Source organism: Moschus berezovskii, chromosome 12 (assembly GCF_049115385.1).
Source record: "Moschus berezovskii isolate FMDL1 chromosome 12, NW_MosBer_1.0, whole genome shotgun sequence".
In the NCBI taxonomy this organism is placed as follows: domain Eukaryota; kingdom Metazoa; phylum Chordata; class Mammalia; order Artiodactyla; family Moschidae; genus Moschus; species Moschus berezovskii.
Genome location: NC_142471.1, coordinates 39985199 through 40010052, shown reverse-complemented (window position 1 = coordinate 40010052; position 24854 = coordinate 39985199). Strand labels below are relative to the sequence as shown.

At 54.0% G+C, this 24854-nt stretch overlaps 1 protein-coding gene across 1 annotated transcript; it reads right to left on the bottom strand.

Moving 5' to 3' along the window:
• Positions 1-235: 235 nt before the first annotated feature.
• Positions 236-24368, bottom strand: CDHR1 (cadherin related family member 1). Its single transcript, XM_055425969.2, has 17 exons — positions 24251-24368; positions 23645-23740; positions 22708-22853; positions 21295-21345; positions 20050-20139; positions 18750-18836; positions 17093-17209; positions 15905-16048; positions 14118-14196; positions 12785-12885; positions 9759-9962; positions 9039-9191; positions 6902-7066; positions 6402-6469; positions 5634-5862; positions 3497-3754; positions 236-2901 (listed from the first exon to the last, which is right to left on the bottom strand). Exons 1-17 carry the CDS (start codon positions 24303-24305, stop codon positions 2341-2343), a joined length of 2604 nt encoding a protein of 867 aa, XP_055281944.2. The 5' UTR covers positions 24306-24368; the 3' UTR covers positions 236-2340.
• Positions 24369-24854: the final 486 nt, after the last annotated feature.

Here is a 24854-nt window from a genome sequence, read left to right as displayed (position 1 = left end):
AACCAAGTGGCAGCCCCGATCTTGGCTGTCAGGAAGATTGGCCTCTACAAGTCAGCTAACACTGATGTTGAACAGGGATCAAGAGGGACTTCCCTGGTGGTCTAGTGTTTAAGACTCTGTGTTCTCATGCAGGGGCACAGGTTTGATCTCTGGTTGGAAACTAAGATCCTGCATGCTGCAGGAGTGGCAGAATTTTTTTAAAAAAGCAGGGAGCTGGAGGTCATGTTGGCTTTTGGTTAACAGATTTTATTGATCTTTTACAAAAAAGGTTGACCGCATGCAAGTTGTAAGGATGCTGTATTCTCTGTGAAGGGCAAACATGATCCAACCTAGTCTTGAAATCCATACCCATTTGTTCAGCCTGGACTCCTAGTTTGTTAGAGTCCAACTGTTAATACACCCTGGGTTGTGGACCGCAGAAACCCCAGCAAGGAGCCTGCACACCGGCACATCTGAGTAACACCTCCAAACACCAACTCAGAAATCAACAAAACCACATATGCAGACAATCTGTGGTTAAATTCAGACATATCCTAGAGGGGTTATTAGTGAGTGGAGTGAAATGCAAAGAACTGTTCTGTTTCTCTCTATATATCTGTAATTCCTCTTGGCAAGTGTCCTTAAAGTCAGATGGAACTTCTTTGCATTAAATGAAGCTTGTCTCCGCTGGGGGCGGTGATCACAAGCGGAGGAGGTGTGGCCCAACTAGAGGGACATGCTAAGGAGCCCAGAGCCCTCAAACCAGGTTCCTGCCACCAAACTTCTGTGACCTCTGGCGATCACTCTCCCTCTTGGGAACTCATTTTCGTCGTCATCTTGGCAAGATGGAGCTTTGGCTGGCTGTGCAGCCCAGCTCTGGTGCTTTCTGACAACGGCTGACCGGGGCTGCATGGGGGATGTAGTTGGGGGGAGATGGGGGTGGGGAGGAGACACGGAGGGGAGCTATGCCATGGTCCAGCTCCAGCCATCTTGGATCAGTGGCAGCACCCTACCCTAGCACAGCACCTCCTGGGGGTGCTTGGCAGAACTGCTGGGAGGCTCCTAATACTTTGTGGAAGAGCTGCACCCAGGAGAACTGGCCAGCAGAAAAGTACTTTCTATTTGTGCTGTTTTGCACTTGGTTAAAGCCCTCATCTCTGTGTGACCCCATAGATGGAAGCCCACCAGGCTCCCCGTCCCTGGGATTCTCCAGGCAAGAACAGTGGAGTGGGTTGCCATTTCCTTCTCCAATGTGTGAAAGTGAAAAGTGAAAGTGAAGTAGCTCAGTCGTGTCTGACCCTTAGCGACCCCACGGACTGCAGCCCACCAGGCTCCTCCATCCATGGGATTTTCTAGGCAATAGTACTGGAGTGGCTCACGACTGAAGTGACTTAGCAGCAGCAGCAGCAGCAAAGCCCTCATCACTACTACTTGTTTTGATCCTCACCCCAGACCTGTGAATAAGGCTGATTCACTTTCTTCATTTTCCAGATGAGAAGGAGGATGAGTTTTCCCAAGGTTATTGCGTGTGAGCAGAAGAGCTGGATAAAAACAGAAGTCTCTCCAGATCTCAGCCCTGCTCTGTCTCCTCAAGGACTTCTAGTGGAACAGCTCCTAAGGGTACCTGTTGCTCCTGCAGATATCTCTGGGGCAACCAACATGGCTCCAGCCATCTCTGGGTCCAGGGAAGCCCTGGCTGGGGAAGCTGCCCTCACTCCCACCAGAGTCCATCTTATACCTCTGTGTCCCTGGTCCCGAGTGGGCATAGCAGGGGCTCACAGTCTCTGCCCAGACCCCATCCTCCACCTTCCAATGGCTTTTAGGCACAAGCCCACAGTCGGCAAGAGTTTTCAGTGCATCCTTGCCCTCTCTAGCTGCACTTGTTTTCCTACAGCCTGCAAGGTTCATTGACCCTCAGCCTTAGTCAGCCCCTGAACCTCCTTTTTCTGCTCCTGCACTTAGCTTGAGGCTTCAGGATCCAGGTGCTAGACAACCTTGTCACATGTGGCCAGAGCTCTGCTCCTGAACTAAGAAAGCTGGGGCCCCAGCAGGACCCAAGCAACACTGTGAGGTCTGGAGTTGGAGAGTAGAAGACATCAGTCTGGCTCCTTGTTGCTGCCTAGCCTCTGCTGCATGGGGAGAGTTGCACACGTGCCTAGGAGCTGGGTGATGGGGATGTTATTTCCCAATTGCAATCGTAACCAGAGGAATAAATCCTTTGCCCAAGGCATTGTCCAGAGCCCTGGTTATGGGGGTTACACCATTGTACAAAACAGGGGTGACCCGAAGGAGCAGAACTGAGGAGTGTGGCCCAGGCATCAGGGCAATTGGAGTGGGGAGAGAGGGGCCACAGGGCACAGTCTAGAAGTAAGCTTTGCTATGTACATTCTTCTTCTCGAACTTTTGCCTGAGCTCAGAGACCAGAGCTGACTGGACGGGGCTTCCCACGGCCTTGCGTTTTGCCACGGCCCTGGGTTTTGGTGATGGTTGTTGGGGTTGCTGAGGGGCAAGCGAGCCAGAGACGGTAGGCACCGTCCAGGGGGCCTGGCCCGTGCTGGGTGCCGCGCTGGGTGGTGGAGGGGGAGCGGGGGCTTGGGGGGGTGGTGTGCTTCCCCGGCTGTTGTTGTTGCAGTTCTCATTGGGAGGAGCCTCTTTGAGCACAAACTTGTCAGCGGCCTTGGTCCTTCGGAACTTGAGCCACTCGATGCGGATGCTGCGGGGCGCAGGGCTGGGCCGCTTGCGGAGAACTCGCCGCACCGGCTGGACCTTGTTGGACTTCTTGTTGCGCCAGAAGGTGGCGGTGGAGATGAGGACGGTTATGGCCACAATGATGGCCATGATGCCAGCCAGCACGCCCACGGCCTTCATGGGGTTGTCTTTTGTCTGCATCAGGAAGGCAGCCATGGGGCTTCGGGACAGCATCTGCAAGAGAGGTGCATTCAGCCGCTCCTGCCTGGTGCCCGGAGGACAGAACAGGGGCCCTGAGCTCCCTTAGGCCAGATGGTTTTTAAGCTTTCTGGGGTCAGTTGTCCCCTAGAGAATCTGATGAGAACTATGGGCTTCATTCCAGGAAAAAAAAAAAATGGAAGAAATACAATGCAGGCTGGCTTGGATGAACTCCTGTATTAGCTGGCACTGCTTTCCTTTGATGGGGGTGGGGTTGGGGGGGTCACATCTGCCCAAGTGTATTAGGAACCTCTTAAGGGATGACTTCCTACCAGACACTGAGCTGAGAACCACCCATGATTTTACTTCTGCCTTTCAACACGCCTGTGAAGGAGGCATTGTGAGTCCCATTTCACAGGAAGGGGAAATAGTTAGCAAAGTCACACTGCTACAAAGTGTTGAAACTGGTATTTCGACTTGATGTCAAAGCCTATGCGCTGGATGGCACAGGCAGTCTCTGTGAGCGCTGGGTGGGTGTCTTTGGAGGAAGGTGGTCTTTCTCTCTCTGGCCATGTGGCAGGGAGGCCTGAGCTGGCCTCTGACCAACCCTCCACGTGGGCTTCGTACTCACCTCAGTGTCTACAATGTCAATCTTGAGCAAGGCCTTGGTGCTGAAGGATGGGGAGCCACGGTCTCTGGCCTGCACCTCTAGGGACCACGTGCGGTCCCCATTGGGCGTGATGTTGTGCAGGGCATCCAGGGATTGGATGGAGTTCTTGAGCCAGATCTCCCCCGTGTGTGCGTTGATGTCGAACACGTTGGCCGGCTCTGCACGGGTGATGGAATAGTCCACCACGTTGTTGGGCTCTTCCGCGTCGTGGTCTGTGGCCTGTGTACAGGGAGGGATAGGCGGAGCTGGACTTTGAGGGTCATATTTGTGTCCCCTGGCTAAACTGACAGGTCATATGCAGTTTGCTGGGTTGATGGGAAGTGGTCCTAATCCTATTTTGGGTGAATGGAGCTGGGAGAGGAATTAAATGAGCCAGGGTCTGTGCTTGGCTATTTATGTGTGCTGTCAATCTCAGAACAAGCCTAGTCAAGTCAGTACTGGTAAGAAACAAAAAGCCTGGAGGCTGAGTGTCTTGCCTAAGGATGGAGAAGCAGAAGGAGGGGAGCTGGGGTCCAGAGTCAAGCCTGTTGTGTTTCAGGGCTCATGCTTTTTCCATGTTGGGAAGGCAGAGCAGTGGAGAAGCAGTGCTGTGAAAGCAGGCAGACAGCTGTGTGAACTCAGGCCAACCAAACATGCAACCTGCCTGAGCCTCCATTTTTTAATCTGTGAAGTGGCAATACTATCTTCTTTCTCAGAGGTTAATTCTGGGTGAAGGTGGGAATGGGGGTATATAGTGAAAGTGTTAGTCTCTAAGTCATGTCCAGTTCTTTGTGACCCATGTCCATTCTTTGCAGTCCCATGGACTGTAGCCTCCCAGGCTCCTCTGTTCATAGACTGCTCCAGGCAAGAATAGTGGAGTGGGGTGCCATTCCCTTCTCCAGGGGATCTTCTTAATCCAGGGATCAAACCTGGATCTCCTTCATTGCAGGCAAATTCTTTACTATCTGAACCACTGCTTCTGCTGCTGCTAAGTCGCGTCAGTCGTGTCCGACTCTATGTGACCCCATAGACGGCAGCCCACCAGGCTCCCCGGTCCCTGGGATTCTGCAGGCAAGAACTGGAGTGGGTTGTCATTTCCTTCTCCAATGCATGAAAAATGAAAGTGAAGTTGCTCAGTCCTGTCTGACTCTTAGCGACCCCATGGACTGTAGCCTACCAGGCTCCTCCGTCCATGGGATTTCCCAGGCAAGAGTACTGGAGTGGGGTGCCATTGCCTTCTCCAATCTGAACCACTGCTGCTGTTGCTAAGTCACTTCAGTCATCTAGGGGTATATAAAATACCTTAAAAATCATTGCCCATTTCAGCAGTCCAAGATATTTGAAAAGAAATTCTTAAGCCACAGCGTCGCTTGCAGCTGCAGGAATAAAGCTTTTTTTTTTTGGTCGAAGAATGATGGACATTTAGACACCGGTGCCAGGCTCACACCTGGCCAGTGCCACACCAGGGGTGGGCAGAGCAAGGACAGAGAGGAAGGGAGTGGGCATTACAAGGGCACCAGCCAGGCTACTGGTGTGGGGGTTGCTGGTGGCTGCTGGGGGGAGCAGGGAGGAGTTAGCCACAGTGACCAGGACGGCCAGAGTCAGGGGCTCACGCAGAGCCTGGCATCGTCATGTGGGTGGTGCCCACAGAGGGGCGAGGCCGGCTTTCAGTCCGTGGTGAGAGGGTGGAGGGGCCCGGCAGGCAGCAGCATCTCCAGCGAGGTTCTGGGCATCTGGCTAGCAGCTCCTGGATACAACAGCTGGACACTGGGCCGCCTGCTGAGCTAAGTCGTGGCTTCTAGCCTGTTGGATGCTCACATGGGGAAACGCCGTGGGACCCTGCTTCCCCAGGCCAGTTACTCCTGAAAAGCTTAAAGGGAGGGTCCCCGCGGGGCTCTAGCCAGAAGCATACACAAGCTGCCAGCATCGGGGCCACAGATCTTCACGGACAGTACTGGACGGGTGGCTGGCTCCCGCAATGGGCCCAAGATATTAAGGCAGGAAGCTTCCTAAACCCACTGGAGCAGGGCAGGGAGAGGACAGGCTCCTAGCGCCCTGGAGTTGGCCAAGTACACAGTGACTAAGCCATGATGACAGCTCAGCTACTTTTGAAGCTCACCTCAATTTTCACCGGGGTCCCCAGCACCATTGTCTTCTCCTGGACGCTCTTTCCAAACTGGGGGTAGTGGTCATTGACATCCACCAGCGTGATGAACACCTCAGCCAGGCTGTACCTGCCCTCCATGTCCTCCGCCTTCACATAGAAGTTGTACCTGGCAGTGGCCTCAGCGTCCAGGCTGGCCCAGGGCTGGGTGTAGATGATCCCAGAGGACGGGTGGATCAGGAAGCTGCCGGGCACAGAGAGTGCAGGCAAGGGTGTGCAGAAGCACGCACACGTACATACGTGTGCACACACGTGACTGCAGTAAGGAGCCGCCTCCAAGAAAAAGCGGCGATGCATCGGGCAGCTTCTCTGAGCATCTCGTCTGTTCCTCCCCACATCCTCACAGTCTGACTCAGGGAGGCAGGGCCACTCATCTACTTACTATCAATGTTCAATTTCACCCGAGTCACAGCCCTTCCCTCTCCTGCCATGACCTGCCTCTCCCTAGCCCAGCACTGCTTGCCTGGCCCCAGAGGCCATGAGCCCCAGCTCTGCATTGCGGTGATGACTTTACTTCTCTCAGACTCACCTCAGCAGGTGTATCCCCACACCTCTGCCCTGGCCTCTCTACAGCTGCCCTTCATGCCTGGCCCCCAGGCTCACCTCCCCAGCCCAGGTCCTGTTCGGCCCAGGCTCCTCCTGCCTTCAGCACAGATCCTCCTCCATCCTCAGCCTCCCAAATCCCTTGCCCAAGGCCCAGACTGGGTTTCTGGATCTACTCACAGGTCTGCCCCAGATCCATAAATGGAGTATTTGACTTCACCCCAGGGACCTGTGTCTGGATCCACGGCCTGGAAGAGAGAAAGCTCCCAGTGGCCCCGGTCCCTTTGTCAGGGCATGTTGGCAGCTCTTGCTTTCAATGGCCACACAAGGATTTGGGTGGGGTGGGAGGATTGCCCAGCTGGGGAGAACTGGAGGCCTGCTCTGGAGCCCTAGTTTGGCCTCAGGTCTAAAGCGTTGGAGGAACCAGCTCTGGAAGGCTGTCTACTTCTCATTACACATCCTCATTATCATCCTGTGAGGTGCTGTTATGCCCATTGTACAGAAGAAAAACTGAGGCTCAGAGAGGGCACATAGCTTGTCCAAGGACACAGCCAATGAATGTGGGTTTATCGAATCAAACAGGAGCCCAGGTTTGTCCGACTTCACAAGGGGCTTCAACAAGGGAGCTTCAGTGGGGCTCCCAACCCCACCCCCAGTCCCTGGGGCAGCCCCCAACCCACTGTGACAGCCAACACGTTGGAGCCCCCAGGGGCATTCTCGGGGATCCTGGCGATGTAGTAGTGGGAGGTGAACTTGGGGACGTTGTCATTGGTATCCAGGAGCTGGATCACGACATCCGCCGTGGAGCTGAACTTCTCCGGGGTGTTCACTTCAATGGCCAGGAGCTGGAGAAGGAAAGAAAAGGAAGACTTGTCTGGATGGCAGTTGCTCTGCAGGGAGCCAGTCACATCCTGTCTTGGTATCACCCCGGCACCCACCTGCCTTGTCTCCCATTTTCTCTGCTGCCAGCCAGCTATTCCTGCCGCCACCTGCAGGGGGCACCTCTAAGGCAAACATCATCCCCGCCCCTGCTACTGCTGCTGCTAAGTCACTTCAGTCGTGACCAACTCTGTGCGACCCCATAGACGGCAGCCCACCAGGCTCCCCCCGTCCCTGGGATTCTCCAGGCAAGAACACTGGAGTGGGCTGCCATTTCCTTCTCAAATGCATGAAAGTGAAAAGTGAAAGTGAAGTCGCTCAGTCGTGTCCGACTCTAGCGATCCCATGGACTGCAGCCTACCAGGCTCTTCCGTCCATGGGATTTTCCAGGCAAGAGTACTGGAGTGGGTTGCCATTGCCTTCTCCGCATCCCCCCTGCAACTGATCATAATGCCTCGTTGCTTATAGTTGCTATTTGCATTGGAACCAGTTTCTTTCGCTCCATTGGTTTGCATATTACATTTTTCTTTTTGCTTTCAATTTAAAGGAACTTTGCTTCATAATATAATTTAATATCTGTTAGAGCAAATTCTTGCCTCATACTCTTTTCCCCAAATTCCTTGACTATTCTTATCGATTTGTTTCTCCAGATAAAAGCTAGTATAATTGTTTCAAGTCCCCTACATCCTCCCCTAAGGAAATTTTGGGTAAGACTTAATTGAAGTGGCATTGGATTCTTTATTAACCTGATGAGAATTTGCATTTTTGAACAGGGTTTGTCTTTATATTTCTAACCTTCTTTTATCTTTTTGTTAAATTTGTACATTTTTTGTTATTTATATGCTCCAATCTTGTTAGGGTAACTCTTAGCAATTTTATCTATTAGTTGTTCTTATAGAAGTGATCTCTATTTCCATTATTCTCATTTCTATTTTTTTGGAGTGCAGGAAAATTATTAGATTTTGTGTACTAACTTTGTAATCCATCATGTTAGCAACTTTGCAGTATCTAACGTTTTGATCATTTCTTTTAGATTTTTCTAAGCAAGCAATCACATCATCTAAAAACAATGATAACTTTATCTCTTCCTTTCTAATGATTGTACCTTTTATTTCCTTTCTTATTTAGGAATGACATTTAATTCTAGCAACAGTGTTAAACAATATTGGTAAGAGCAGGTATCCACATTTTATTCATGACTTCAAAGAATGCTTTTGAACTTTCACTTTCATTGGTTGATTGATTGAAGTATAGTTGATTAACAATGTTATATAGAATTTCACTTTTAAGTATGATGCTAGCTGTCAATATGTATGCATGTATAACTATAAATAATTATAACAATTTAAATTAATATGAGCAAAGTACTTTTTCTTTTTATTAATGTTGGGTTGGTCAAAAAGTTTGTTTGCATTTTTCCAGAACATCCAACATCTTATGGAAATTTCCAAATGAACTTTTGGGTCAACCCCCATATTTATTTACATATTTATGTAAATATACATTAATTTTAATGTGTTTATATTTTGAATCATTTCAAATACAAAGGAACTTTTCTTATCCTTTGCTAAAGTTTTTAACAGAACAATTGGCATGCCGAGTGCAAACAAGAAAACATCTCTCCTGATGATCAAAGAGTTTTTTCTCTCAGTTCTATTCACATGGCTCAATACATGGGTGGTTTTTCTTTGGACCGCCCTCCTCCTTGCATTCCTGGGGAGAGCTGTAGTTAGACACTGGAGCTCAGTGAGGCTGTGAAGTAGAGGGGAGCTCTTGTATCATACTTTTCCTCTCCCCACTGCTCCCCAAGTCAGCAGGAGCAGAGGAAAAGAGTAGAGCTAGGAGGGGTAGGGGGTGACAAGAGGCCTCTCAAGGATGAATCTAGGTACTGCCATTACACCCCTCCCCCCGTTCAAGGCAGTGCACAGCATCACTTACCTTGAAGGTCAACACTTTGGACTTTTCAAAGTCAATGGCGGCTGAGTTCTCCACAATGATCGTGACTTGGGCTTCATTCAGGACCGTCTGCGGGACCACTCGGAAGATGCCCCCAGGTCCCACCAGCCGCAAGTTGAATTTGGCATTGGCTCCCTGGGTAACGGTTTGGAGAGCAGAAACAGGGGAGGTGAATGAGAGTCGTGCTGTGCAAGGAGACTTTGCATGCCCCTGACCCTGGGAGGTAAGTATTCTTAGGAGAGGTGATCAAGAATCAGAAAAGCTGCGTGAACTACGAGGACTCAGCGAAGAAACAAGCACAGAAAGCGCAGCCCTGCGCTGGGCACAGGAGGCAGCAGGACACACGCACAGTGTCTGGAGGGCCAGACACAGAGTGCTCTGATTTTTCAGTTTTTAAGGTTGAACCCTGGGCGATGGCACCGAAAGCTGGGAGTCCTAACCACCAGGCTACCAGGAAGCTTCCAGAGGTGCCTTTTTCTGACTGGCTTTTTCGTTTTAACTGATTGTGAGTATCTATAGGCCATGCAGCTAGCCTCTGATCACCTACCCTCCCTCCTCTGTCTCGGTTACCCACTCGTGACTCATTCATTTTGCGACCCTCCAACCCCAGTGACATCAGCAGGAAAGGTTCAGGCAGATTCAGCTTTGGGCCTTGGTCCCCTGTGGTTTGCAGGAAGACAGGTGGAGGGCAGGGCCACAAACCTGGTCTGAGTCATTGACGGTGATCTTGAGGCCCCGAAGGATCTCCCCCTGGGGCGGGTGCTCATACATGGACAGCTCAAATCTGTTCTGGGGTCCACTCTCCCCATAGAATGTTGGTGGATGGTTGTTGAGGTCCACGATCCGGATGGTGACAGGCACCATGGCCTGGGCAGCTGGAGTCCCTGCAGAGCTGACCTCAGTCACCTGGGTGGGGGACAGGTGGCTATGGCTGTGTGGCAGGCTGACTCCAACATGGCCCCAATGATCCCTGCTTCTTGGTATCTGTGCCCTTATGTAACCTCCTCTTTTCTTAAAAAAAGAAAATTTATTTGGTTGTACCAGGTCTCAGTCAAGGCATGTGGGATCTAGTTCCCTGATCAGCGATTGAACCCTGGGCCCCCTGCACTGGGAGCATGGAATCTTAGCCACTGGACCACCAGAGAAGTCCCTGTAATTTCCTTTTTGAGTGTGGCTTGGCTTAGGGACCTGCTTCAAACAGATAGAATATAGCGGAGGTGATGAAATATAATTTTGCGATTAGATTAGATCATAACTTCTGTCTCTGAGCAAAGCAGACAGCTCTGTTGACAGCTTCTCTAATGTTTCAAGGAACTAATGGTGATCTCCAGTCAACAGCTGGAGAGGAACCGTGGTTCTTAGTCCAACAGCCCAAGAGGAAGTAAATCCTGCCAATAACCATGTGAGTCCAGAAGCTCATCCTTCCTTGTTGAGCCTTCAGATGAGAACTTTGTCTTGGCTGAATATCTGTTGGCAGCCACGTGAGAGACCTTGAAACTGAGGACACAGCTAAGCTGACCCTAGATTCCTGCCCACAGCAACTGCAATGTTTAAACGTGTATTGTTTTAAGACAATAAGTTTGTGGTAATACATTACAACAGTCCTAGGAAACTAGTATAGTGCCATTACTAGTCCTATTTTACAGATGAGGCAAGAGGGGTCAGGCAGTCAGCGGGGGTCACACAGCTGGACTAGAATACGGAAGGTGTGTCTGATTCTTTAGTCACTGCTCTCTCCACTGCATCATACCACCCTCTTCTTATAGCCAGACATAGGTTCAAACCCTAGCTTTGCCATATTCTGCCCTTGTGTCCACTTGCCAGGGGAGGCTGCAGGGAAGACAGGTGTGGTGATGCAGCAGTGGATGACTAATACAGCCTGCAAGCCGGGGCTGAGTGTCCACAGGCACCTCATGGACATGTGGCAAATATCACATGAGGCTCTGGAAGGGCTTCCCCCCCCTTTTCTATAAGCAGGCTCTGGTCTTCAAATCACTGTCCCCTCCTGGACTCCACTCTGTCATATACTAGCTGCTTCATAACTCTTCTTTTTTATGTAATAAAATTTTTATTTAATTATTTATTTTTGGCCACATCCCAAGGCATTTGGAACTTCCCTGACCAGGGATGGAACCCATGACCCCTGTATGGGAAGGGTGGAGTCCTAACCACTGGACCACCAGGGAAGTCCCACTCTTCTTTTCTAGAACTTACATCCTGTGTGCCCTTTTCTTTCCTCCCACTCAGTTGTCGGCCTGTCCCCAACTCAGAGCTTCACGCCGATTCCCACACTGCATGTGGCACGGCCATGCTCCCTCACCCTCCAGAGGGCCCCGTCCCCTCAGCTAATGTGACTTCACATTGCAGGTTGGCCTTGACCCCGATCTCTCCTTCACCTGCTCCTCCCGCTTCCTTGCTCTTAGTCGGGATGCTCCAGCAGTGGTGTTCCCAGCCGGTGGCTCCTCTCTCCCCCAGCCCTCTTCTGAGTGGTCTCATTCCCGCCTAGCCCTTCACAGCCACCTGCATGTGGATGTTGTTTCCTTTGAAGCCCAAACCTGTACACTCAGGTGTGGATGTTTCAACTTGAATGTCCCAGAGGCACCAAAACGCATGATGCCTGCCCTGTTCAATGTGCCTCCCCTCCTGTGTTTCTGATGGTGTGGAACCACACTGGCTTCTTCCCTCCCTGTCCTCTCCTCTCCCCGACCCCTCGCAGCTACATCCTGTGGCATCCGCCTCCTTCATATTTTGCAGCCTGTCCATTTTCCCCATCCCACCTCCCCTTACCCCACGGGCTCTCACCATCTATAACCTGGGCTGATGGCTCTGCTCCTCATCTGATTCCCTTCAAACCCGAGTTGGGACCAGGGTTTTCAGATGCCAGGCTGGGACTAGTGCCAGAATCACCTGGGAGCTTGAAACATGCGGAGTCTTGGGTTTCCCCCAGGCATACTACATTCCTATCCTCCGTAGTGGGCCCCGGAAATCTTTGTTTGCCAAGATCTCTGAATCTGAGAATCCCTCTAGGTTAGTGAGCAGTCAGGGTGAGATTTTACAAGACTCTGATCCTGTTCAAAACCTTTCCATGGCTCTTCACTGCTCTTGGGCAGGACAAGCTATATAGTTCGCAGATTCAGTGAAAAATGAAAATAGCTGGCCCCTTGTTAGAAAATTGCTAAGAATTTCAAGTCAGCAAGAGCAAAGCACTAAGCCCAGGGCGGGACACTTCTAATTGCGGTCCCTGTGTAATCACACAGGTTGCATGGCCACAAAGCTGGCCCCATTGCAGGAAAAATCCATACCTTGTATTCAGAGCCTTTGCTCCTCTGTCCCCCCCACTTGGGGTCCAACCGTTTCTCCATTACAGGCTGATGTGGACTCTTGGCTCAAGTCCCACTTGTTCCTCATTGTCCCCCTGGTATATCATGTGCTTTCACCCCCAGCCTTGGCTCACTAAGCTTCCCTTGCTTGCAATGCCTCCACCTGCCCCAACCAACCAATGCTCCCCACACCTCTCTGCTTCCTGGGCCCTACCCACGTTCAAGGCATTGCTGCTCCCATCCTACCTTCTCTGCCTTGTCTCAGCTCCCCACACCAGGTGCCACCTCTTGTAGGTATTCCCTGAAACAATATCTAGATCCTCCCCCTGACTGTGGGCCCTGAGGGGTAAGGGGGGCGGCCAGGGTCTTATCACCTTTGGTGGAGAAGGCCAATATCGAGGGAGGTACCTGTACATGCAGCTCGTACACCTCTCTCCGGAGCTGGGAAGGGCTCTGCATCACGGAGATGGCTCCAGACGTCTCATTCATTTCAAAGGCTCCATCACTCCCTGTCACAGAGATGTACCCTGCAGTTCTGAACATGGCCACACGGTGGCGCAGGGGAGTTGTGCCAGGCCTCACAGGGTATTTTTTTTTTCCCAAGTTTCCTGTATTATCATCTGTGTCTTGCCAGTGAGGAAGCTGAGCTGAGAGGAGCTCAGTAACTTGTCTTAGGTTACACAGTGAGTGCAGAGCTGGGACTTCAAGTCACTACTTTCCGGCTCCCAGGTTCCCTAGTATTTTGCTTCTCTCATGCACGCATGTGTGGTGTGTGGGTAGGTATGATGGAAAGAGAAAGGAGAAATAAAGAGGTACCAAGGGAGGGAGATAAGAAAAGAGGGAGGGAGGAGAGAAAATAATGGAAAGAAGGAAGAAAACGGCTGGAGGAGGAGAAGGAGTAGAGGGAGAGGCAAGAAGATGGGAGAGGAGACAGGGTGGGCTGGGTGCTTGGTAGGTGTGTGAAGGCTTGCAGCTGTGGAGCGGAGCGAAGGCACTCAGAGGCTGCGTGCCTGGGAGAGAAGCCTGTCTGTGACGGTGTGCACGTTTGCATGTGTGTGAGCTGCTGGAAGGGGAGTGTGCACCAGGCATGTCCCAGGGACAGGGTCAGAGGACGTGATGGTATCTGAGTAAGAGCACGGAGACATGTGCGTGTGTGTGGACCAGGCACCAGGCGTGAGGGCCCCTGGAGGGGACCGGCTACTGAGGGCTGAAGAGCCCTCCCTGAGCTGGCTCCTCCTGCTCAGTTGTTGCCCAATGATTTAGCTTCTCTGAGCCTCAGTTTTCTCATCCATACACAGGGTGAGTATTAAGGACACCCTGAATCATCACTGTATTTAATTCACTTAATTCAGTAATATGCTTTAAACCAAAACATTTAAAGGAATAAGAAAAAACCATAGCAATTTAGAGTGTAAGAGAGCTTGCCACCCTTTCCTGTCAATGAGCATATGCCCATGAGCATGTGGGAACATGAGCTGGCACCACCTGTGCTGTCTCAGTAACACCGCTGCCCCTCCCCACCCAACGTGTCTCTCCCTGTTACTGGACATAATGACAAGTGGGGCCCAGAGCAGATGCCCAAGGAGATGTGCCGCCTCCGGGAGGGACCCAGCCTCTCCTCTCCATGCACCTTGTACTTCTGGCCTATAGATGCGGAAACTGGGACCCAGACAGACTGGGGGTCTCACTCTGCTCACCCAGGGATTTGTACCTACTGCCCAGCAATGAGCCCCAGACTCACCATTCACCAGACTGTAGACAACACGGTTGGGTTTGCCCCGATCTCCATCCATGGCAACCACCGTCAAGACCTCCGAGCCCTGGGAGGAACAGGAGCAGCTGCCTGAGGCCAGTGTCGGGGGTGGGGGGTGCTGAGGTTCTCCCTTCCCCAGATACTGCCCCCATCACAGAGGGGAGGTGCCACCCCACTCGAGAGTCAGACTTCTGCCAGGCCCCATCCTTGCTCTGCAGGGAGCTCATAGCCCCCTGGCCTCCCAGGGCTGGAGGGACAGCCTGAGCCCCGCTGCTTGCCCCCCACATGGGTTGGCACATAGCTGCCCAGGGACACTCAGGGCTCCTGCCTGGGCCTCCTCCTCACACTCTTGCAAGCCTCCTTCCCCACACACCACCCTCGGGCCTCACCTCTCTTGCCCTCCCTCCAGCCTCACACCTTCTGCCTCATCGGTCTTTGGCCTTCAAAGGCGCCCGAAGGGAGAGCCGGGAGAGGGGCCAGGCAGAGGGGGTCCAGAGCAAAGTCCAGGAACTAGGATTTTGTCCTGTGGCTGCAGGAACTGCTCAAAGGGTTTGGGAAGCTGCCTCAACTGACAAGGCCTGTTCAAACCCTGCCTGCCACCCTCTCCTGACCTCCCTACGCAGACCCTTCACCACAGAGGCCTACCCATGCTCCTGGCTGCTTCCTGACTGTCCTTTCCCCCTTTCCTGGCACCTCTTTCCCCCTTAGCTCCTCAGCAGTCTGGGCCTCCCCTGCTCTGCCCTACGGCCCCCATCGGGGAAGCCCGGCCTTTCTCTCTCCGTCACTCTGGGTCCGTCTCCACCACTCAACTTGCAGCTTCTGGAAAGGTGGTTTCTCAACTTGGACCCAGCACATGAGTGGTGCGCAGCATGTGTTATCATTGTTTTACAAAGTTGGAAAGAATCAGAAACCGGGGAAGTGAGAACAGAGGAGGCAATTCCAGTCCACGGAGAGTTCTGGGCCTGCGGCCAGCTATGTGAGGGTTGACTCCAGCCTGGGCCCTGCTGGCTGGGAGCTCATGGTCTGGTGGGGGAGCATAGTAACACATGGGTGCACCATCGAGGGGAAAGTGGCACCTGGGCCGAGCTGAGAAAGACGAGGGGCATTATGCCCATGGGCACATGTCAGGCGAAGGGAGAAGAGTGGGGTGGGGAGACGGGCTGGGCTGAGTAAAGGATGTTGCTGGCTCCAGGTGGAGGGCAGGCTGGCCCTCGGATGCCAGGCCCAGGGCTGGAAATTGAGAGGCCAAAGGGGCAGAGGCTGAAGACAGCCTTTGAGCTGGGCCTGAGTGTGATGCCTGACAAGGGTGATTCAGCAGGAAACTGTGGGAGAATTACTGGCCCAAGGGGCCTCAGACTACTGACTCGGAGAAAAGGAAGCAAAACTTTGGCACCTCATCTCCTGTACAAGATATACGAAAGGCCCCCTCTAAACCAAACCATCAGCTCTCCTCCCAGCCTCTCTTCACAGCCCTTTTGAAGGTCTGACACTTGCAGCCAGGCTGGGATAAGTGTGGATGAGTGAAGACATGCCTGGCACAGCCCTGGCACCCAATAGGTGCTCCACACATGAGCAGCTTCTTCTTCCCCCTTACACTTCCCAATGCAAAATGGCCTGTGTGTGGCCTGAGTCAGTGAATCCAGAACTGGCCTCTGTGTGAGGTGAGCGAGCCTGTGCTGAGCCTAACCATCTCCACCGGGGGGCCCTTGGGCAGTGCAAAGGACAGGGCAGGAGGCATCTGGAGGTGACATGGGTTGAGGGGTGCAGCTACCCACCGGAAGGGTGTCCTCATACACATAGCCGTAGTAGGGTGTGCCCACGAAGACAGGGGCCATGTCCTGCACGTCCTCCACATTGACCGTGACCGTGGCGGTGGCCGAGAGCACCACGTCGGCCCCTCGCAGCTTTCCCCCGCCATCCTGCAGAAGAGAGGTGGGCTCCAGAGTCGAGCAGACTCCCGTGGAATCTGGCTCCTGCCAATGACTGGCCTCGAGGCCAGCTGCCCACCCCGTTTCTGTTTGCTTCTATGCCACTTAGAGATAATTTCCTCCTCCTACGGATGTTAGGAAAATTAAATGAGATAATGCTTGAAGGTCTTCAGCCAGGGCACAGTAGGTGCTCAATAGCGTTCCTTTGGAAAGAGGGTTAGGTTTCTCTCCAGGAAAATCATCTCTGAAGAGTTGCAGAGGAGGAAGGGGTCAGAGCCAAAATCTCTCCTCCCAGCCAGGAGCCCAACTGCAAAGTCTCCCGAGAATCTTTAAAGAATATGAGGTGGACCCACGCCTGAGGGTACATCATGGAAGTGTGCACCCACCAAGCCCGCCCTCACGGGGCAACCAGCAGGCAGGGTTGGCTCAGGCCTCCCGACATAGACTGAGGGGGGGTGCCCTGTGGCCTATTTGACCAGCAGGGACTTTCTTGGAAAAGAAAACCAGGGGCTTAGAAGGAAGACGGGTTTCCTGCCCTTAAGGGGAAGAGCAGTCACTTCACTTGAGCACCCGCTGAGTTGCAAACCCTACACCACACACTTTAGAAATATGAGGAATTTAGTCAAGTTTTGGGGTGGGCAGATGAGGACATTGAGGCTCAGGGTGGGTAACTGGTCACACGGAGAGGAAGAGGTGGGACGGGCAAGCCTGGACAGAGAAACGGAGGTGCCCAGAGGCCAGGCTGTGTGGGATGTGAGGGCGTGGACACTGGGCCTACAGGGGGAAGGCTGGCCTGTCAGTCCTGAGGGGGCGGACGCCCTCTCCCAGGAGGGAATATGCCCTCTCCGGCCCACAGACGCCAGCGTCCCTGAAGAATATGTCCGTGTCTGGCAGGGTCCGCTCAACACAGAGCCGGGGCAGCGGCAGCCCCACTCCCGCCCCCAAGGTACCGTCTGTCCCTCTGTCGTAGAACCTAAGTGCTCCCATCCAAGGGCAGCATCCCCCGACGGAGGCTGAGGACAGCCTTTCTGTTACCTTGGCAACCACAGTGATGGAGTGGGCCCGGGCCTTCTCGTAGTCCAGGGAGGCCCCGGCCTGGAGGCGCAGCACACCGCTGTGGCGGTCCACGGAGAACTTGCTGGAGTGTGGATTCTGTAAGGGCAAGGGGCAGGCTGGGCCTCGGGGCGGGACCCAGGCCGGCCCCAGGAGCACCCGCTCTGCTTACTGAAAGGGAGTCTTCACCATCCTTTCTCACGAGAACTTCGACCTAGGGGCTGAGGTGCAACTTCAGGGCACTCAGGCTTTCCTGTCTCCAGAGTCCCCCTTCCTGGAGCTCAGGACTTCCCCTTCCCCTCCCTCAGTCCAACTAAGATGTTCCAGCAGGGCCTCAGCTTTTCTCTTGGCCTCAGCTAGAAAACAGGGCCCAGCTCGGGGCTAAACTCTGGCCCAGAGTTCCCAGGTGGAACATCAGCAGCACGCTCTAACCTAGACGAGGTGTGGACTGAAAGCCATAGGGACAGAGAGAACCTTCAGGATCTTCCAACCCTACCATTAAGTGACTGTGGGTCAGTCAGGCAGCGTCTGGGTGGGGGTGGGGAAGGTCAGGTGGGGACAGGAGATGATCTTTGATCTGAAGAGGGGGTCACTGTGGGTCAAGAGCTGTTGCTGGAGCTTCTCATGGGTTTAATCCTCACAACGGGCTTTGTAGGTAGCACTAGTGCTAAAAAATCCACCTGCCAATGCAGGAGATATGAGAGACACAGGTTCGATCCCTGGCTCAGGAAGATCCCCTGGAGGAGGGCATAGCAACCCACTCCCGTATTCTTATCTGGAGAATTCCATGGACAGAGGAGCCTGGCGGGCTACAGCCCATGGGATTGCACAGAGTCGGACACGACTGAAGCGACTTAGCACGTACACACACAATCCTCACAATCCAATGAGGATGTGCTTTCATCTTTCCCTCTCTATGCATGAGGAAACTGAGCAGGGAAAGTCACATAATGGTTGAACTCCCATACAGGGGAAGTGGTGGGTTCTCTCTACAACCCGTGGAGCCCAGGAGTGTTTCCAGGGTTTCTAACCACTGAGTTATACTGCCTTGAAAACTGTGAAAGCAAGAGATTAAAAGTGGAGAGAAGAGGAGAAGCTGTGGAAACAGCAGCTGTGGGAGAGGGGCAGTGGTTCCTGGAGGAACTGGGGGAGAGGCAGGATATATGGGTGGGGTCTCTGCCTTTAACAGAGTGGATTGGATGGACAAGGGTAGGGAGGGAGTGTCACAGCTCTGCTCCTCCTGAGAGTTGCCTCCCCTTTCCTTTTTCCTCTTGACAATTCTAGGCCCAGACAGGTTTCTTTTACTCTGTGTGGGTACCAAATGCCCAGGTCATCTCCTGGGGAAGGGATTGGCCGCTGGTGAGGTGAGAGTCCCGAAATCTGGAGAAAGGAAGGCAGGTCAACTTAGTGGGAGCCAGGATGCACCAGTCAGGGAAGATGGCATCTGCTCAAGCCAGTCTCATGTCCCCACTTGTTGGTCCCACACCTGAGCTTACTGAGGCCTCGCTGGACTCGGACGCACCGTCTCTGATAATCTTTGGGAATCGTTGAGGCACTGACCTGACGGATGGAGGTGGAGGCCATCCAGGTGTCCCCACCAGCCCAGGCCCCTGGTTATTTCCTGAGCGTCCCACCTTACCTTCAGGAAGTAGGTGATGCTCCCTGCAGAGCCTGTGTCCCTGTCCACTGCACGGACCCTGGCGATACTGGTCCCAGAAGGTGTGTCCTGAGGGGCCACAGCCACAGAGGGTCAGTGCCAGGAGCAGTGAGGGGTGCTCAGGGAGCTGGGGTGCGGGGGCAGGGAAAGGCGGGGTCCGGGGAGCGAGGGCTAAAAAGAGGTGAAAGGTGGTCATTGGCCCAGGGAGCATGAACAGGAGGAGGAGCCTCGACAGAGGAGACCCTGGAGTCAAAGTGGGGTCAGGAAAGGGAGAGGAAAGGGGGGACGGACAGACATCCTCCTTCTGAAAACAGCTTCAGGGAAAGAGCAAAGAAAAATCTAGGGCTCCCAACAGACAAAGGGTTTAAATATGAAATGACTGGAAACAGTGAAAAAACAAGGGCGTATTCAGTATCACCAGGGGCCACACACGTGCAGCTCAGAGCCAGAAAGAATAGCTTTCTCTTACTGAATCAGCAGACATCTAAAACTGCAAGAATCCCCAGTGTGGGCCAGGAACCAGGAGACATACCCTTTCCCACATCCCAGGGTAAAGGCAAACAGGTGCCATTCTGGAAAATCGAGTTGACAACGCTTCACATGTACCCATGCTTCGACCTAGCAATTTCAGATCATTCCCATTAGAGAAAAGGAACATTTAAGTTCAGAGTTTGATGTTTCTTATGATGGCAACAATTTAAAGCACCTTTAATATCCAGACATAAAGGAACAGATCAGTAAATGCTGGAATGTGCTATTAAAGGAAAGCTATTAAAATGTTAGGTACCCCAACTTCACGATTACAACTTCACACTTATGTTATAAATTCAGTGAAAAAGAGACTACAGAAAGCATTTGTTTAGTAGTCACAACTATGTAAAACAAACAGAAAACAAGAGCCTATAATCACAGAACTGACGAGAAGGAAATACCCCCAAATTTAACAGTGTTGTCTCAAGCTGGAGGGATTAAGAGTGGTTTTTTAAACTCTTTATTTTTCTACTTTTCTGTATATTTCACACTTCCACAATAAGAGTACACTAAAATTCTAATGGAAAATGGTAAATAAACATTCCTTTGGAATAATAATGAATGTATGAGGGGATGGCAATGGAGGTGGCAGGGGGAGACACAGAGGGGAGGAGTCTCCAGATGTTAGTGATGGAGGGGGCTCTTCACTCCAGGGCCCGGTTCCCCTTGGCCAGGTCACAGGTCAGTCCAGAGGACAGGCCACGGGTATGGGTGGGAGTGCATCAACACTGCTTGGGGGCCCCTCGCTCACCTCGGGAACCTGGACAACATAGGGCTCCTGGATAAACCTGGGCGCCTCATCATTGGCATCAGTAACTAGGATCGTGACTTTTTGTGCCACCTGAAAAGAGGCAAAAGGGACAGGAGTTGGGACAGTGAGACCTTCTGGGTGATAAAGGAACAACGTCCTCTAACACCCCAGGTGTAGTCTCTGCCCCCTTCTCCCCTTCCCTCCTTCCTTCCCCCCTCCCTCCTTCCTTCCCTCTTTTGGTCATTCATGAAGCACATATTATTATTAAGCAACTACTTGATGCCAAGCGCTGTGTTCTGTCTGACAGTGTGAAATTTGCGGGGTGGAGTAGTGGGCCAAGATCAGCATGTACAAGTGTGTTATCATTCAGCCTGACAACAGCGACATGCTGGGCACTGAGGTCAGGGGCCTGCACCGCACGACTCTGGGGGCACTGTGCACCCCAACCTAGGTAACGGCACCGGTCTAGGTGGCTGCATCCAGAGGCTCGGAGAAGAGGCATCTGACCCAGCCTATTGGAGGATACCGGGAGGCCTGGGAAGTAAGCCATTTGTTGGGTGAGAGGGAAAAGGGGGTGGAAGGTATGGCAGGAAGAAGCAGCAGCACGGGCAAAAGGCAAAGTGAAAGGCCTGGTGAGTTCGGAGAACAGAATGGAAACAGATTTAGGGCTAGATAGCTGGTAGGGTGAATGTGGGAGAGAAGGTGGTTGATGCTGAGGGTGTTCTGAATGCCAGTCTGAAACTAGGATTCCATCCTGAGGGTAGTGGGTAGCAGCTGGTAGCATCTTCTGAACTGGGGGACTGTGGCCAGGAAGGACTGTGTTGCACAGTGGTGGCTCCAGATTGGGGTCTGGGAGCCTTGAAGGGAGGGGAGCCCCTGGGATTATCTGAGAAGCACTAAAGAGGGATTAGTGAAAGTGGAGGCTGTGTAGAAAGAGGCGAGGGAGGAGGGATGCGTGCTTGTGTGATGAGGATGGAGCCAAGAGCCAGTCGGAGGAGAGGGAGGGGAGGGCGGGATTGAGGAGATGCTGCTTGAGGAACGTGGGGGTGCTCCGTCAGAAGGGCAGCGGACAGGTCTTGTCTCTTCCCGCTCTCTCCCTTCTGTCCCCTCTCTTCTACGAGCTCACTGGGGCAGAACTTGTTGGATTTCAGCTGGGAGCCCCCACCCCCAGCCCCTGGGGCAGGGAATAGTGCTCAGACCCTGGGAAAGGCTGGAGGTGGGGGGCTGGCTGCAGTGTGCACTCACCAGGTTCAGCCCATCGGAAATGCTGATAATGGCTTCAATCTCATCTTCCCTCTGTGAAGCACAAGGGCAGAGTGAGGGTCCGGGAGTTGGAGGTTCCCCGAGAACCCGTGAAGCTGGGCACATCAGAGGGGCCCTGTAGCAGGGCGGGGTGGCCAAAAGCTTCCTCCGCTGCCTCTGGCCATGCTCATGCTTGAGGTCTGGTTTGGGGTATAACCCATCAGGAGTTCTCATAAACCCAGAGGGCTTGGGTGCCAACAGAATATGCACCCTCCTGCTAGAATGAGGAGAGATGCTGGCTGGAGGACACAGGAGGAGGTTTTTCATCCTTTAAAAAATTGTCCTCTTTCTCCCTGTCATCTCTGCTGCTGCTCTGTATTCTACGGTTCCTCAGAGATCCAGGTCTGTGGTGTCTCAAACCCTCCCCAGGACACAGTGGGACCTCAGTGAGGAAGGGTGTCGGGGTCCCCCTGTCCTCCCCTGGGTTGACAGGCAGAGGCAGCACAGTCGCACCTCCTCTGCTGCGTCCCCACAGCTGCATCTGAGACCCACCGTTTCCTTTCTCTGGGCTGGTGCAGTCTGCTGGCAGCACCCCACAGCTGGGGTCCAGGTAGCTGGTTCCCCAGCCTGGTATGGGGTCTCACAAGGGAAATACAGCCTGTCACCGGCAGGTTCAGAGGGCACAGAGGGACGTAGTTTTACCCAAGTCGGACCTGCCCTTAAAACCAGTCTTTCCAAGCGTGGGCGCCGGCCTGCTGCGCATCTCCGTGAAGGAAGTGGTGCGGCGGCAAGAGGCCGGGCTGGGCGAGCCCAGCCTGGTGGCCGTGGTGGTATTTGGGGCTGTCACTGCCGCCCTGGTCCTGTCCACAGTGTTGCTAACCCTGAGGGCCTGGCGCCGGGGTTTCTGCCCCCCTGGACCCTGCTGCTACCCTGCCCCACACTATGCCCCAGCGCGCCAGGACCAGGAGTGTCAGGTTAGCATGCTGCCGGCAGGGTTCCCTCTGCCGCCTGACCTGCCCCCCGAGCCTGGGAAGACCACCGCTCTGTGATAGAGGTGGGGGCTTTCTGGGCCCCTCCTTCACCTCCTAGGGCGCTTGGACTCGAGTGGCCCTTTCTCGCCACCCCTCAGTTGGGGTACACACACTGAGGGACCTCAGCCTCATGCAACAAATATTATTTTTTTAATACACAGAATGTAAAAATGGGAATTTTATCAAATAAAACTATGGACGTGCACGTGGGTTCCTAAAAAAAAAACAAAAAAAAAAAAACAAAAAACAGTCTTTCCAGCCCTGATCTGCTGGCTGAATTTTCTGTGACTTGAGACCTCTCCAAGGATGCTGTTGAGGGAACCTTCCAGCCCACCGAGGTCCGTCTGCACACCCTGCAAGCAGTGCTCCTCCCAGGTCCCCATACCTCTCTGTCCAGCTCTTCAATCAGGGTGATGTTTCCCAAATTGGGGTCAACTGAAAAGACGCTTCTAGCGCTGGGGTTAAAGCTGATGTGGTAGGAGACAGGGTCTCCCTCGGGGTCTGTTCCATTCAGGGTGTACACAAGAGAGCCTGGAAGGAGACAGAGGGACCACGCTGAGCGCTGGCTGCTGACCGCGCCTCCGCTGCTGCTTCCCTCTTTTCCTCTTTATTCTTCCCAACTATCAGTTAGCAGTTAGTATCCACTGCTTTACAGATTGTGATCTAGAATATAGATTACAGAGGGCTTCAGGGCTGCTGAGTTTAACTCTAGGGTCTCTGCCTGGAGCCAAGACTGGAGATGGGGAGGAGGGAAAAGGGAGGAGTCATTAAGGTGGAGCGGAGAGCCAACTGCAGCACTGTTCCCCATGCTCGGACTAGTCCTTCAGAGAATTCTCAGCAGGTGCTCCTTTTACACGGCGCTCGCCTTATCCTCAGGGTTCTGCCCATCCAGTGAAGGAGAGGAAGTGCGAATCTCCCTCCTCCTCCCCCATCTCTGCAGATCCCAGTGAATTCATTGTTCTTGGGCCGTTTTAAAGCCTAGAGCCCTGGGGCTCTGGGAGTAAGTGCTTTGTTCAAGGTCAGAGGGTCAGGAGCCCCGGATCTGGGGACCTCCGTCTGCCTCTTGGGGCTGGTCATGTCTCTGGGCTTGCGGCTGGATCTCTAGAACTGCCTGGGCTCGGGTCTCCACGACTGCGTGGAGACCTTTCCCGCTACAGACCCTGGGGGATTCAGAGCGCAAACCGGGCGCCCCGGGAGCGCCTGCCGCCTGGCGCTCGGCCTCTCGATAGGTTCGGAGGAGTCACGGGTTCGGTCCCTGTGTCCAGGGGAACGCGGGCCCCTCCTCTGGGAGACTGTGCGGGGCAGGCGCCAGGGCTACTCACCCACCGGGGTGTCCTCCGGGAGGCTGAACAGGGCCATGTTTCCGTTGGTGCTGCCCGCCCCGTTGTCGAAGAAGTGCGGGGCGAAGTTGGCCTGAGCTAGGGAGAGAAGGCAGAACAGAGGACCGCGGGAAGTGCGGAGGGGCAGCTTCGCGCCCGCGTGGCCGCGCTGTCGGCCCCACAAGCGGGCAGGCGGGCACGGCCCTCCCCGACCCCAGCGCCCCCACCAGGTCCCGCGGCTACCACCCGTGGGCTCGGACTGGGCTGGACTTGTCAGGGACATGCACCATCTGGGGTGTCTGGGACCTAGGCAGCAGGCGATTTCAGCCTTATCGCTGGACAGACTGGGAAACCGCGACCCAGAAAGGGACAGGCCCCTGGCCAAGGTCACACGGGGAGTGGGGACACCCTCCCACAGCCCCCAGTGCGGCCGCCAAAGCAGCTTCTGAAGAAGCAAAGAACAGCGAGGGTTCCCCGTTCCCGCCTAGTTCCCGTCCCCAGCCCCGCTCTGAAAGCGAACGGTCCAGCACTGTCCCTAGGTCCACCCGGATTGAGCTGACACCCATTCCTCGTCCCCATCGGGGCCCGCTGGACCCTGCGGCCACTCACCCAGGCTGAGGAGCAGCATCCACACGGCCAGGACGGCCGGCGGGCCGCGCCCCATGTCTCCGCGGGCGGGCGGTGCGGCTCCCCGCAGCCCAGGCCGGGCTCCGGAGCGCGGAGCATGCCCTGGGCGCCCGACGAGTGCAGGGCTGTCGCTGCGGGCGGCGGCGGCGGCGGGCGGGGGCGCGGGCGGGAGTGAGAGGGCGCTAAGCGGATGACACAGCTCGGATCCGCGCCGCTGGAGCCTCCCGCCGCCTCCTAATGAGACCAATTAGTGGGTGCAGAGCTGAGGGGAACCGGCTCCCAGCAGGGGGCGAGGGCAGGGGGGCGGGAGGGGGGATGGGAGTGCCACCTCTGTCTCCCGATCTGCAGCGCGGGAGCCGAGGGGACCCCAGGACCGCAGGGCACTGGAAAACGGGGGCTTTTTCTGGGTCGTCAAGTCCTGGTAGGGCCGGGCTCCACTGGAGTTTTCCCTGTTTCTGAACTTCCTCTGTGACTTTCAGGGAGTTTGTCATTTTCTTGGAGTCCGACTGTCAAACAATGGCAGGGAAATAGCCCATCCTCAGCATGGGAGAATGTTGCCAGCTAGACTCTAAAAGAAATGAGAGCA

Bases quoted from the DNA above. Each gene is read 5' to 3' on its own strand.
- CDHR1 (XM_055425969.2), bottom strand. From the start codon at position 24,305: ATGGGGCGCGGCCCGCCGGCCGTCCTGGCCGTGTGGATGCTGCTCCTC. The intron at 12,886-14,117 runs GTGAGTCTGGGG...TCTCTGTGACAG, and splicing joins TGTCTACAGTCTGGTGAATG to GGAGTGATGGAGCCTTTGAA. The intron at 5,863-6,401 runs GTGAGTAGATCC...TGTGCCCGGCAG, and splicing joins TATGGATCTGGGGCAGACCT to CTTCCTGATCCACCCGTCCT.